The sequence below is a fragment of the Tachyglossus aculeatus genome, chromosome X4 (assembly GCF_015852505.1).
Source record: "Tachyglossus aculeatus isolate mTacAcu1 chromosome X4, mTacAcu1.pri, whole genome shotgun sequence".
Lineage (NCBI taxonomy): Eukaryota > Metazoa > Chordata > Mammalia > Monotremata > Tachyglossidae > Tachyglossus > Tachyglossus aculeatus.
Genome location: NC_052098.1, coordinates 56866052 through 56881820, shown reverse-complemented (window position 1 = coordinate 56881820; position 15769 = coordinate 56866052). Strand labels below are relative to the sequence as shown.

Below are 15769 nucleotides of genomic sequence, written 5' to 3'. Positions count from 1 at the left end.
GCTTACTAGGGGCAGAGCACTGTACTAAGTGCTTGGTAGAGTAGAGTACAACAGAGTTGGCAGACATGTTCCCTGCCCACAATGGGCTTACAGTCTAGAGAGGAGACACATATTAATGTAACTAAATAACTTATATAATTTATAGATATGTACATAAATGTTGTGGTGCTGAGGGTGAAGCAAATGTCAAATACCAAAATGTCACAGATCCAAGTAGCCAGATGATACTGAAGGGAGAGGGAGCTGGGGAAAAGCCACTTGTCTGCTGTGTGACTTTGGGCAAGCCACTTAACTTCTCTCTGCCTCAATTACCTCATCTGTAAAATGGAAATTAATACTTTGAGTTCCATGTAGGACATGGTCTGATTAGTTTGCATATCTGTTATCAAATTGTACTTTCCAAGTGCTTAGTACAGTGCTGTGCACACAGTAAGTACTCAATAAATACAATTGAATGAATGAATGAATCTACCCCAGCGCTTAGCACAGAGCCTGGCACATATTAAGTGCTTAACAAACACCATAAAAAAGAAAAAAAGAGGGCTTAATTGGGGAAGGCCTCTTGGAGGAGGTGTGGCAAATAATGCTTTGGAGGTAGGGACAGTGGTGTTCTGGTTGGGGGGAGGTTCAAGCTAGGAAGAGGATGTGAGAAAGGGGTCAGGGACAGGATAGATGAAATTGGGCCACAGTGAACAAGCTGGCACTAGAGAAGCAGAATGTGCAGGCTGGGCTGTAATAGGAGATTGGTGAAGTAAGGTAGGAGGGGGCAAGGTGATTGAGTGCTTTAAAGCTGACATTAAGGAGTTTCCATTTGATGCGGAGTTCGATGGGCAAACCATTGGAGGTTCTTGAGGAGTGGGAGACCTGGACTGGACGTGTTTTCAGAAAAGTGACCTGGGCAGCAGAGTGGAGTATGGACTCAAGTGAACTGATTGATTCAGCTGGGAACTGTCAATAGATCTGTTCAAAGGCATCCACAGACTCCAGCTTTGAACATGGAGACGAGCAGTTCAAACAAGAGGGAACTCATATAATAATAATAATGATAATTATGATATTTGTTAAGCACTTACTATGTGCCAAGCACTGTTCTAAGCGCTGGGGTAGATACAAGGTAATCAGGTTGGACACAGTCCCTGTCCCACATGGGGCTCACAGTCTCAATCCCCATTTTCCAGATGAGGGAACTGAGGCCCAGAGAAATGAAGTGACTTTCCCAAGGTCACACAGCAGACAAGTGGCAGAGCCGGGATTAGACACCATGACCTCCTGATTCCCAGGCCCATGCTCTATCCACTACTTCATGCTGCTTCTCAATATATTATTGAACTGTACCAATATACTGTATTGAGCTACTCCCCACATATATTATAAACTAAGGAATGCACAATGCGCTTACCAAATGACTTTGGCACATGAGGTCCACGCCCACCAAAAAAACCTGACATCTCTATAAAATAAAAAGATAGAGATGAGATTGGTACAAGCAGTATCCATTCTGTTCATTTGGGTCAGCATCATTAACTTCCTGACATGAATAGGCCACAGAAAACTTTATTGGGTCATGTTCCCTCCATCGGTGTGGTGAAGGTGGAGCTGGTGGAAGACTCCCCCGCGACCACAGGTAAGTGGCTCTCTCCACTAGGCCACGCTGCTTCTCTTAGGTAGAGCTTTCTGCATGTGTCCAAATCACATGTGACCCTCCCTCCTAACAAAATCATTGCCTACCCCGGCATTAGAGGATTTCAAATCCTGATTTCCCTACACTAAGACCAGAACACAAGAAACACTGAAAGACATGCCTGTGTCAGTCTTGTTGGAGAAATGGCCAGAACTCCTCACTGTCCTAGTTTCTGCCCTTTAAAAAGGGTTCCTCTAATCCAACTCAAGGCTAATTTTCCATCATTTGCCCACCAGTGTTACCACAATTACAATTCACAGCTTAAGACAGGATGGTTATATAGAAGTCTCTACTGGCAGCTTAACAAATTACCATTTCTTAGTCTCATCTTATATTCAGAAACACACATATGGCTGTTTCAAAAGATAAACCCAACTTCAAACAAACTGCTCTATTAGTTGCAGATTATAAACTAAACCATTTAGATCTACAATCTATTTTATTTTATCTTCATAAGTAACAGGCCCCCCCAGTTAACACATTAAGAATTAACGGTTTCCTGGAAGACTCAAGTTTTTCTGGCTCTAAGCCAAACTTTTTCTGAAGTGCTATGAGCATCCAATTTCAGACTGAAGTACTGACAAGTCCCATCATCTACAATAGAAATGGTGGAGTAAAATAAAAAGACATTCAAAATTTAACAAAATCCTGGGGGGAGTCTGAAAAGTAAAATATCTCATGACAGAAAGGAACTGACAATTCTGTATGAAGAAAATAATGAATTACTTCTCATATTAAATGCTTAGAAGCTATTTACTCCTACTGAAATGAAATACAGGAATGAAACCAAATCCAGCCCATGTTTCTCAACCTGAAGGTTTTCCTTTACCAAAATGCTTTAGTTTCTTTTTAATTAGAAAGAAGCAGCTGTAGAAGCAGCATGGCCTAGTGGAAAGAGCACAGGCTTGGGAGTTAGAGGACCCTCTCTGGGTTCTAATCCCAACTCTGCCTCTTGTCTTCTGTGTGACCTTAGACAGATCACTTAACTTCTCTATGCCTCAACTTCCAATGGGGTGCAGTACTTCCCTCTAGAACTGTAGCTTGTGGGCAGGGGACATATCTACCAACTCTGCTATACTGTGCTCTCCCAAGAGTTTAGTACAGTGTTCTGCACAGAGTAGGCGCCATGTTTTGTTTTGTTGTCTGTTTCCCCCTTCTAGACTGTGTGGCCATTGTTGGGTACGGACCGTCTCTATATTTTGCCGACTTGTACTTCCCAAGCACTTAGTACAGTGCTCTGCACACAGTAAGCGCTCAATAAATAAGACTGAATGAATGAATGAATAAATACAACTGAATGATTAACTAGGTGTTCCTATGTAATTGAAGAAAATTCACTCAGACTCTCTGCATTAATTTTTAAATGCTAAATCAGAAGTTTTTGTTTTATTTTAATAGACTGACCAGCTGATCTGTGGAACTCCACAATCAAATGGAAGGCACCTACTGCCTTGTTGGACTAACATGCAATATCCATTCTAGAAAGTTGCTTCTACAAGTGAGAGATTTTGGGGGAAAACTATTTGTATGGCTTGGATGGGACTTTTTGGTTTATTTACAGTTCTCGGCATATTTCTCTGAAAGATTCTGCCTTGAGGAAAAGGTATCTCATTACAAGAAGTCCTTTAGAGAAATGTGCACAGGGCGCCTGCATTCCTTCTTGCTGGGACTATGTGCTCTCTGAACAAACATCAGACAAAATCCTTGTGAAGCCCTAGGGGCCCCTTAAGGAGTCAGGATTCTCTAGTGGCTGGTCTCAGGACTCCAGCTGTTCAATGAATTTGGAGCTTCAGTAATGTAAGTACTCCATGCACAACCAACAGAAACTCTGGAAGGATACAATAAAGGCTGACCTGTCGTGTGGGAATAAACTGCACATAAGAGCCAGTAAGCAGTCTTTGAAGACACCAGTTATTGAAAATTCTGCCCAGTATTCATAAGACATAATCCATCAGGTTTCACAGTATTAATTAGCAGGTTTTGATGTCTCCTGTCTTCAGCAGTGGATTCAAAGCCTCCGGGAGCTGATTCAAACAGCATCATAGGTTCTTGGAGACTTGACAGTTTATAATGAAACAAATGCCCTCAAAGAACTGATAAATCCTAAAGCATGCTACAGTCTCATCAGCCAAGACTGCAGCAAAATTTATAATCATCGTTATTATTATTACTAATAATAATAATAGTAAGTAATCATACTTACTGAGCACTTACTGTGTGCAGAGCACTGTACTAAGCACTTGGGAGAGTACATACATACAACAGAGTTGGTAGGCACATTCCCTGCCCACAACTAGCTCACGGTCTAGATTGTGGTATTTGTGTCAAGCACTCTACTCTGCTGAGTTAAGCTCACTTCAAAGTAAATCTGTTGGAAGATTCAAACATTTCATTCATTTCTGCTGGTAAAAGGGCCACCAATGCAGAGTCTATAAGGCAAGGTACCAAGCAAAGCGGAGGTTTCTATGGAAGTTGTTTACTGCTCAGGGAATCAATTTGAATTAGTGCAGCATTAAGACTGGATACAGATTAGACAATCATCACAGGCAAAGGGGGCCCGCTTCCCGTGGGAAGCAGGAGCACAGCTTGGCGTCCCTCCCAAAAGAAAGGAGGAGAGACAGAGGGGAGTGGAACCAGGCACTGAGACTCCAAGGTCAAGCAGGATACCTCCTTGTAAGTGGTAGAAATAGGGGGCCCAGTTTGGCTGCTCTCCAAAGAGGGAAGAAAGACAGAAGGGTGTAGGACCTAGTACAGAATAGATAACCACCTGGTGAATGAGGCCCCGTGGCCAAGCGAGACCTTTCCCCCCACCCCCACTCCCCAACCTCACTCTTTCAGAGGGGAGAGACAAAGAAGAAACACATGACCATTAACAAGTGGGCAATGAAAGGACAAGATGTGCTATGGATGAAGAGTTGGATAAAACAGCCCACAACCGAGACTCAATGAATGGGCTCCTACCCATCTAACCCCTCCTACCTCACCTCGCTACTCTCCTACTACAACCCAAACCACATACTTCACTACTCTAGTGCAAACCTTCTCACTGTACTTCGATCTTGTCTATCTCGCTGCGGAACTCTTGCTTGTGGGCAGGGAACGTGTCTATCAAGTCTGCTGCATTGTACTCTCCCAAGTGTTTAGTACAGTTCTCTGCACACAGAAGGTGCTCAATAAATACCACTGCTGCTGCTGATGAGGACGAGGAGAAAGACTGGCAGATATATCAAACAATCAGATCCTATTTGTGGGAACCAATCAGAGATTGTGGCCCGTGAGTGGCTCACCAAGCAATCCTTTCAACTGGCAGAGTACAATCAAAAAAGGACCCCCGGGACCAATCATTTCTTTGGTCCTCTGAACTTCCACAGGTGAGGATTTAATGCAAACTCATCCTTGATGTTCCCCTAGATTGACGTGATGGGCATATCTGGGGCTTCCAAGGGCAGAGGTGAGGCAGACCCATGAATTGGTTTTCCCTAAGGGCTGAATGCAGGTGGGACTGGCCACCTGCCCCCTCATTCCTCTCACCCTCCTCCCCCTCCCCTCCCACACTACCTTACCTCCTTCCCCTCCCCACAGCACCTGTATATATGTTTGTATGTATTTATTACTCTATTTCTTTTATTTGTACATATTTATTCTATTTATTTTATTTTGTTTATATGTCTTGTTTTGTTGTCTGTCTCCCCCTTCTAGACTATGAGCCCACTGCTGGGTAAGGACCGTCTCTATATGTTGCCAACTTGTACTTCCCAAGCACTTAGTACAGTGCTCTGCACACAGTAAGCGCTCAATAAATACGATTGAATGAATGAATGAATGCCTGTGACTGGTCACTAAAAGAGGGAGATTGGGTTGGGCTGTTGGCTGACTGGGGTTGAAGAGGATTAGGCATCCAGGTAGACCCTACTGGGAGGTTTCAAGAGGAATGCCTCCTTCCTTAGCTCTTACAAAGTACTTTTCACATCGGTGAACAATTACCTGACATGTAACCTACCTAAACTGTTGTCACTGCTTGTGGGCCAGGAAGCTATCCTCTCCCTTAACTTCTTCTTTTTATAAAAGTTGTATGACTTGACAGAAAGTTCCACTTCCTCTTTCCTGATTTCACGTACAAGCTGCATGCGGCACCTTGTAAAATCCTGAAAAGAAATCTTCCCATTTTCATCTGCGCCCAGTTGATGCATGATCTCAGCCACAGACTCTTCCATGTTCAGCTGACGGCACACCATCAACAAGTCGTTTCTACAAAGGGGTTGCAAAAGAAAAAAAAATGAGTGAAGGTCAAACTGAAGAAGGTGTTTAATCATAGTTAATAAAATACCTCTAGCCTTGTCAGGTCTGAAATCCCATTCACTTAGAAGCAGTTAAACTCCAAAATGACCTCTGGGAATTTCCTTTTATTCCACACAGTATCTGTTAGGAAATGGATTGATTTCAATGACTGCAAGCAAAAGTCATGATTTCCCTACTTCTTGGGAAAGCAGTACACTTTGATCCTAAAAAGGATCAATGGATCACATCCAGATTTAATCATTATAGACAAGGCATCACCTACTATTTGTGTAAGTCAGAAAAACTGAATTCACTCATTCACTGTATCACAGGATGTGTGATACAGTACTATAGGATAGGATGAAAAATAAATACAAAATGAAAACAGACCATCCGATCTAAGCAAATAGCCAAAATATTTGAATTTACACCCAATGGTGAGGAATTTTCTTTTTAAAAAAAACAACCACCAGGGAATGCTTCTTGGAAGAGGTAGGCCCCTAGATGGGCTTCTAAAGATAGTGGACAATTATTGTTATAGTGATACTGTTTAAAAAAAAAATGCCCTTCTTATGAGAATTTAATATGCTTTCCATTCACATTTCCCTTGTTCTCATGAAGGTGAAACTATAGAACAGAAGAATCAGCAGGCCTAAAGCTCAAATGTGACAGCCAAGTTTAGAACCAAAAATCTTGGCAGAATTGAGATCTAGAAGAAAAATATTACCACAAAACAGGATCTAGTATTGAGCTATCCAATACATTTTAGGCAAGAGTAAACATACTGCCTCCATTATCCTTGGAGACACAAACTGAGATTTGAGGATAAATTTTATTAAGATTAATATTTGCAATATTTACCAATATACACATATTTTATAACAATCCCCCCCCAATCCCCCAGAAATAAAAGTAAAAATCCATTCCCTCAATGACTTTTTGGAAAAAAAGAGTTTGGTGGTGAGAAAGGGGGACGTTACCCCTGGAGTGCCTTAGATAAGAAAAGCCCGCAAAGGAAGCAAAAAGAGAAGGCACAGAAAAGTTAATCAATAGTATTAAAACATTCAACATCAGGGAAAGACAATCAAGCAAAAAACTTCTCTGTATCTGGAGAAAGCACAGAGGAAAGCCCTTAAGATGATCAAGGGAACAGAGAGGCTTTGTATGAGGAGAGCCTGAAAAATTTAACACTCCTCAGTTTGTAAAGACAAAGGCTACAAATGCATTAGACCCAAAAATATTCCCATGAAGCATAAGGACCTTGAAATTATGGTTTGGGGCTTTATAAAGAAAGTGTAAATTACATCATATATTTAGTGTGTATATGTAGGATGAGTAACATCCTGCAATATATTCCTGAGTGTAATTTAAGAAGTCTCAATTTTCATTTATATTTTTCTTGTAAAAGAGAGCAGAAAAGTGGATAAAATAATAGATAACACAACAGAATTAAGTGCTATTTATCTGAATTATCATGGCTAAGAAACTGGCTACTTGCCAGCCAATTAAAGACACTGAACAATAAATAAACGACAATTTGAACTAATACCTCAGAAAAGAAAATGTTTTGAAAGCAGTGGGGCCTAATGAAAAGAGCATGGGCCTGGGAGTAAGAGGATCTGGGTTCTAATCTTGGCTCTGCCACTTATCTACTGTATGACCTTGGGCAAGTCCCTTACCTCCTATGTGCCTCAAGTTAACTCATTTGTAAAATGGGGATTAATTTTCCATCCTCTGATTTACACGGTGAGCCCCATATGGGACAGGGACTGTGTCCAACCTGATTAGCTTGCATCTACCCTACCTCTTACTTAGTACAATGCCCGACACATAGTAAGTGTTTAATAAGTACCATTAAAATAAACAAAAAACCAATTATTTATATTAATTTTGAGTCCCCTTCTCTTCTCAATCTACGTTCACTCTCCTGGGGACTTGATCTGCTCTCATGGCTTCAACTACCAACTCTTGTGGATGACTCCCAAATCTACCTCACTAACCCCAACCACTCTCCTTTTCCAGCACCTCTGCCTGCCTCCAGGGCATCTGTATGTGAATGTACTACCAGCACTTCAAACTCAACATGGAAACTTTTTCCTGTATTAGGATCTCTCTCTAGATTTCCAAATCTTTCTCCATTTTTATGCGAGAACTATCATAGCAGCTGATGATGAACCTTCTCCGTTAAGTGAGCCTAGCCAACAGTTTCAACCCCACCATACTAAAGGAAAATGAAGTGTGTAGCTAAATCATTAAATCTCCTTAGTGACTTCCTATGGCTTCTCAGAAATGCAATCTTTGTTAATCGACACTTTTTCCCCTCCTGAGGAGTTCAGGAGAAGGAATTTATAGACACACCCAGCTGTTTTGTGATGTTTTTACCCACGTTTGTTTGGATTTCTGTATAAATGAAGGGCATGTATGATCAGGAGGGGGAAAGGAGAGCTAGCTATGTGAGAAAGAGAAGTAAGCACTTAAATACAATTGAATGAACTGAATGAAAGAGAGAAAATGGAAGTGATTAATGAGAGACAAGGATAGGAGAAGCAGTCAGGAGAGAATGTGGGGAGGAGAGAGAACAATGAGCAGAGGTAAAATGAAAGGGAATGACCCAGACAATGATGACAGCTCTGTTCCATTAATGCTCTCAACCTCAAATGCGGTCTGCCTCCTCTAGGCCTCTGTTTTACACTCCCAGGAAGACAGACAGAAACTTTCAGCATTAAAGGAGTTAGATGGGGCGGGTGAAAGGTCTGAAACTGGCTGCCCTGTGACAAGTCTCAAAATACACTTTGCCACTGCCTCCTCACCTCTTTCAGCTAGCAGGGTTCCAGACAGCCCTGTGCCCCATACCCTAAGGGACTCTACTCCTCCTGGGGAACAGGACTCCAGAAAGGTGCCACCACAAGATGCAATTAGCCAAGGCACTGTTAACTTGGGCTTATGCCTGCTCTCATCTTCCCTAGGCTGTCCTGGGTGGTGGCAGCTATTCAGAGTCCTATTTAGCAGAAGAGGCAGAGTCCCCACGGGCACAGGGTGGTGGGTTTTCCATTGGGTTTCCACTAGATAGGAGTATTTGTGTGCCCAGGTCACTGGGTTCCCTTACTCCAGGAGCAGGATGGGCTTCAGACACTTGGCCATCGTGACCCAAGAGTCCAGTTGGCTGCCCCCCTTGAGTGATCTGGAGATAATAATAATAATGTTGGTATTTGTTAAGTGCTTACTATGTGCAAAGCACTGTTCTATTATGGGGCAGGACCAGGTGGCGACATCACACTGAGCCACTGACAAGGCAAGGAGGAAACAGTCTCTGGGGTCCCTGAGAGTTTACCCTGGTTACTCACTCCAGTGCTACAGTGTACCTAGCCCCTGGGAGAAAAGCGCCGGGTCTGAGGCATTGCATTGCACACTCCCAAGCACTTAGTACAGTGCTCTGCACCCAGTAAGCACTCAATAAATATGACTGAATCAATAGGGGGCTGGATCAGAGCCTCCCTTTAATACAGTGCAAGGTAGCTTCTCGGCTCAGCCTCCTCTGTGCCCACCAGGTGCGTGAGGAGTTGTGGACTCCATTAGACTACAAACTCCTTGAGCACAGGGATCATGTCTACCAAATGTATTGCACTCTCCCAAGTGCTTGGTACAGTGTCCTGCACGCAGTAAGTGGTCAGCATGGCCTAGTGAGAGGCAGTGTTGCCTCGTGGAAAGAGCACGGGCCTGGGAGTCAGAGGACGTGTGTTCTAATCCCAGCTCTGCCATGTGGCTGCTATGTGACCTGAGGCAAATCACTTCTCTGTGCCTCAGTTCCCTCATCTGTAAAATGGAGGTTAAGACTGTAAGCCCCATGTGAGACAGGGACTGTGTCCAACTTGATTACCTTCCATCTATCCCAGTGCTTGGCACATAGTAAGTGCTTAATAAATACAATTATTAAATATGAATATTGGTCAATCAATACCACTGATTGACTGAGCTGGGGGAGGAAGGCACCAGATGAGGCTAGGTACTTGTTCCCTGCACTTGCACATGCATTTAGCTCTCTGCTTACTGCCCATGACAATGTCTTCCATGCCCACCCCACCAAGATTCTGGCTCCCTCCAACTCTTGCCTTCCCATCCACTTCCTCCGCCCCTTCTCTTCACCACCAGTTCCATGCCCTTCAACTCTCTGCTGCCTGGTTGCCCTGAATAAAAAAAATAAAAAAATTAATCAACCTGGTGGAAGAGTCATTTTTACTTCAGGGGACAGCAGAATAGGGCAAGGAGGATGGCAAAACAAATTTGGCCACTGCACATACACAACGTCAAAGGTGGGTACTGGGGACTCTGGACTGTAAGCTTGTTGTGGACAGGGAACGTCTGCTAACTCTGTTGCACTGCACTCTCCCAAACACTTACTACAGTCCTCTGCACATAGTAAGCACTCAATAAATACCATTGATCGATTGATTGACTCTGTACATGTGAAACAGCCATCTTGAATGGGTCAGGAAGCGCTCAGTCACCCCTACCATGTGCCGCCCTGAAGCAACTGATTATTTCCCATACTGCTTGAAGCTGGGCCTGTCCAACAGCCCCACACGGTGACAGCTGCGCAGACTCCTGTTTGCTGGGAAAAGGTAGGCTTCCCTGGGGCAGGGGGTCCAAGACAATTTCCCCAGTCACCTCTATCCTGAGGATGATTCTGTATTCATTCAATTTAAATTCCCCTGGATCCACCCCTCAGATCCACCTCAGAACTTAACTTGGAAACTTTTGCAGATTTGAGACTTCTGGCATCCATAAAAGGGACACAGAATCTGAACTCCTGACAAGACTTATACCCACCGTGAGAATCCAAGTGCTTAGTACAGTGCTCTGCACACAGTAAGTGCTCAATAAATACGATTAAATGAATGAATCCATGGTATCTTTCTCGGGCCTGGTGCTTATGACTGCACACTGTATGCTCTAACAACAAATTTTCCATTTACAGAATGGAAACTCCTGGCACCAGTGTCCTCAAAAGGAGAACACCCATGCCCTGGTGGGCATCCCATCCACAGAAGTCTTGATCACTCAGATAAAAGCACCATCACCTCTGCAAAAAGAGTACCTGAAGAGGACCACATTCAAAGGGGCTGGGCTCCAAACACAGAGGAGATTTTTCTCCAACGACAAAGAACAATAAATATGATTGATTGATTGACCAGTCTTAAAAATATGCCTCAATTATGTCTCCATGGTAACCAGAGCCAAGAATATGACCAGCAGGGTAAGGACAACATAGTCAAAAAAGCTCAACCTTGGTGGCACATGAGAGCAAGGAAAACCCAGACCTCTTCCTTCTCCTTCCTTTTTTTTCCTTCCTTTTCTGTCTGTCTCTCTCTCTCTCCCTCTGCGCGTGCTCCCCCCCCCCACCCAAGGCTGTGGGCCTCCCCCAGGACATCAGTGTGCAGGAATTATTCTGGCAATTTTTCAATATTTCAACCATTTATGATTCACACGACCTCTGCCTTTTCTTAGCCACGGTATCTTTGTCCAAATCCAATCAATTCCGCTTTTGTGAGTGATTTTCCTAACAGGAGCATCGTTACAAGATGATTTTAATTAGGAGCTTTAATTACTGGTAGCTGGAGGGAGATTTGAACTCTGTTCACCTCCAAGGAAAGGTAAACATGAAATAAACTTGGACTCAAATGTCCTCCAGGGCCAGATATTAGTACAAGAATACCTTATCTTTATGTACAAATTACGCTGAGCTTTCACAAAACAAAAATGAATTTCTAAATTTCCAGTTACAGAATGGAAACTCCTGGCACCAGTGTCCTCAAAGGAGAACACCCATGCCCTGGTGGGCATCCCATCCACAGAAGTCTTGATCACCTAGATAAAAGCACCATCACCTCTGCAAAAAGAGTACCTGCAGAGGACCACGTTCAAAGGGGCTGGGCTCCAAACATAGAGGAGATTTTTCTCCAATGACAAAGAACAATAAATATGATTGATTGACTGACCAGTCTTAAACGTATGTCTCAATTATGCCTCCTTTATTAATGTTACCTCCTTTATTAATAACCCTTTCTGCCTGAAGATCTCAAAATTCTATGGCATAATGTTAGTTTCTGATTATCTCCAATTGTTCAAGGTAGACTTTAATCCTGCCCCCCTGCCTTGCCAAAAAAACAAAGCAAATTGAGATTGTGCTCATATCTCACACCACAGCTGAGCAACATTGAAGGACCATTGGCTGAAAGAATCACCCATTCCAAAAAAAAATGTATAAATCACTTGTAGGTTCACCTTAGAGATTACAATTGGGAAAGCATTTACCCTTGCTAATAGCCTTAATCATCATCTTTATTATCAAACCTGCAATTTATTCAACTTGTAAAACTGTGGTCGAGTTAGACACCAACAGTGCTTCCTTAGTTAATTACCAAGAAATCGCCTTCCCTGCAATTTTACATCTTGGAACCATGTTGATGCAGTTTTACTTTGTTCAACTAGGGTTCTGTGGTAGGAAACGATTTGCCAGTTTAAGAACATGCCCTTGTATGTTGATTTTTAACCTAAACATCAAATAAGTCACAAGTTTTAATAGCCATGTAAATTAAAAATATTATTCTGGAAAATATCAAACTCTTGTCCAAGCTGGGAATCTCCTCAATCAAAACCTTTACCTCTATGTGCTGTGCTCACTTCTGACCCAGCCTAGATAAATAATTTCCCTCACAATTGCATTTGCAGTCTAAATCTGAACCAGCCAGTTAAATGCTGATTAAGATGCATTTTCAGATTAATCTGGAGATAACTGGTTTTCTGTTTGGAATAATACGTTTTTAAAACAATTTGCACTCAGAGAATTGAACATAGACTAATTACAAAATAAAGAGGGATAAAAGGTTGCACTTGGGGTACACCACATGTGCCTTCAATGGCTCAAATGAATGTTTTGGGAATAGCTGATTTGGATGGGCAGCAGGGGGCGGGAGGAAGGGAGGGGAGGTGTGTTCAAAGAGGGCAAATCACCAGGAAATTATTTTTATGGGCTCACAATTGAATAGGGTTGTAGTATAGGATGTGGTGAAAAACACCTATTGCTCAAAAGATCTGATTGCCGTCAAGGCTGGGCAGACTAATGAACCTTGATATAGCCCAGGGCACTATAATAGTTGGCCAAAATCACTGCAGGGCTCCTTACCTTCATTTTTGAGAAATCAATCAGTTGGAGTTATCAAGCACTTCTATGTGCAGAGAACTGCACTAAGTGGTTGGAAGAGAATACCGGAGGTAAAACACATTATCCTTGTCCTCAAGGGGTTTTAGTAATAATAATAATGATGGTATTTGTTAAGCGCTTACTATATGTCAAGCACTGTTCTAAGCGCTGGGGGAGATTCAAGGTAATCAGGTTGTCCCACGTGGGGCTCAGTCTTAATCCCCATTTTATAGATGAGGTAACTGAGGCACAGAGAAGTTAAGTGACTTGCCCAAAGTCACACAGCTGACAAGTGGTGGAGCCAGAACTCCCAAGCCTGTGCTCCACTGAGCCATGCTGCTTCATGCCTCATGCTGCTTTATGGGAGAGACAGAGTCAAAATTATTTACACAGGAAAAAGAGACACAAACGGTTAAAACAAAAGTCTGGAAAGATGAATAAATGAATGAAGTAGAGTTTAGCATTTGTAAATCTATATGTCCATAAATACTATGGGTAAGTACATAAGTGTTGAGGAGGAAGTTGAGTGGCTGGGAGGATATGATCTCTTTGTAAATATGTTTACCTGTCTCCCCCATGAGAGAGTAAGCTCCATGTGGGTGAGGAAGGAGTGTCCTTGCTTTCGTGGATTTTCCAAGCATTTAATACAAAGCAGTGCACCCAATGGTCACTCAATAAACAATCAATCAGTGGTATTTCTCTAATCCCAGCTCTGCCACTTATTGGCTGTGTGGCCTTGGGCAAGTAACTTCGCTTTTCTGTGCCTCATTACCTCATCTGGAGCTTAGAACAGTGCTTTGCACATAATAAGCACTTAATAAATGCCACTTAAAAATAATGGGGATTAAGACTGTGAGCCCTATGCGGGACAGGGAATGTGTTCCACCCAGTTGCTTGTATCCACCCCAGCACTTAGTACAGTGCCTAGTACACAGTAAGTGCTTAATACAATAATAATAACAATAATAATAGTTGAGCACTTACTATGTGCAGAGCACTGTATTAAGCACTTGGAAGAGTACAACAGAGTTAGCAGACACATTCCCTGCCCACATAGAATTTACAGTCTCCAAGGGGAGGCAAACATTAATATAAGTAATTTATGACATATTACTTAAAGATATGTACATAAGTGCTGTGGGGTTGAGGGTGGGACAAATATCAAATGTCCAAAGGTCACAGATAATAATTATTATTATTATGGTATTTGTTAAGCACTTACTATGTGCCAAGCACTGTTCTAAGCACTGGAGTAGACACAAGATAATCAGGTTGTCCCACATGGGGCTCACAGTCTTAATCCCCAATTTACAGATGAGGTAACTGAGACACAGAGAAGTTAAGTGACTTGCTCAAAGTCACACAGCTGATAAGTGGTGGAGCCGGAATTAGAACCCAGCACCTCTGACTCCCAAGCCCATGCTCTTTCCACTAAGCCACACTTCTCTGAATTAAGATCTGAATGCATAGATGACACAGAAAGGAGAGGAAATGGGAAAAAGAGGGCTAACTGATGGAAGATCTCTTGGAAGAGATGTGACCTTTGAAGATGGGGAGAGTGGTAGTCTCGAGTAAATGGAGGGGGGATGGAGTTCCAGCTTCTGCTACCAAAGTCACCATTGTTACCGCTATTCTGTCTGCTTCTGGGCCATTTCTTGAAGATTTCAGGACAACTGAAGCAGTATGGCTTAGTGGAAGGAGCACGGGTCTGGGAGTCAGAAGACCTGGGTTCTAATCACAGCTCTGCCACTTGGGTGCTGTGTAACCTTGGGAAAATCACCTCACTTCTCTGTACCTCAGTAGACTTAACTTGTAAAATGGAGATTAAGACTGCAAGCCCTATGTGGGGCAGGGGCTGTGTCCAAACCCTTTTCCCTTGTAACTACCCCAGCACTTCACGCAGTGCCTGGCATATAGTAAGCACTTAACAAATACCATTAAAAGCAAAACAAAACAAAGAACTGCCTAAAATTGCCTCAAACCCTTAGGATCAATCCACCTCCCCAGCAGCAACATGTTATCCCTGAGCCGCTCAGATAACAAAACTGTACCACTAGGTAACCATTCCCGAAAGGACCTCATACGAGGAACATGGCTTACAACAGATTCTCTTTATTAAAGCAACCTGTTGTCCCCATGGCACTGGGGAGGGAGGTATGTGTGTGTCTTGCCCCTCCACCTCACCTTCATCTGTCCATCTGCTTCTCTATTTTTCCATACTGTTGCCCTCTTTGTCCCTTCCTTTCTCTGTTTTTTTCTTGCTCTCTTCCCCATCCTATACCCCTACCCTCTGGAGGCCTCACCCACTATCCCTCTTTGAGCTCCAAGATATATGGTCATCTTATTCTAGGGATTATAAAAACATGAACTGCTCAAGGGCTCCAGGATGATGAAACTGAGGGTATGTTTCATTAAATTTACAGAAAACAGGAAAGTAAGGGTCTGGCCAATACTTGGGAGGATGGGATTAGATTTCAAAGTGAAACTCATAAACTGGAAAACAGACTGAAATGCAGTAAGAACATAGATAGGGTAGGAAATGTGAGAAGGAAAAACACAAATGCAAGATATGGGGTGGGGGGGGGAGACTCATAATGGATAATAAGCTG

General features: G+C 42.8%; 1 protein-coding gene across 2 annotated transcripts in view; it reads right to left on the bottom strand.

The window, feature by feature from the left end:
- MCC (MCC regulator of WNT signaling pathway) overlaps nt 1-15769 on the bottom strand; it is a 359158-nt gene that overhangs the window by 300136 nt on the left and 43253 nt on the right. The window contains exons 2-3 of one of the 2 annotated variants that reach the window (XM_038769406.1): nt 5682-5929; nt 1400-1450 (exon numbers count right to left, since the gene is read on the bottom strand). In XM_038769406.1, coding sequence (XP_038625334.1) covers nt 1400-1450; nt 5682-5929 — 299 coding nt within the window. The remainder of the gene's footprint in view (nt 1-1399; nt 1451-5681; nt 5930-15769) is intronic. The other variant, XM_038769407.1, reaches the window with a different exon arrangement.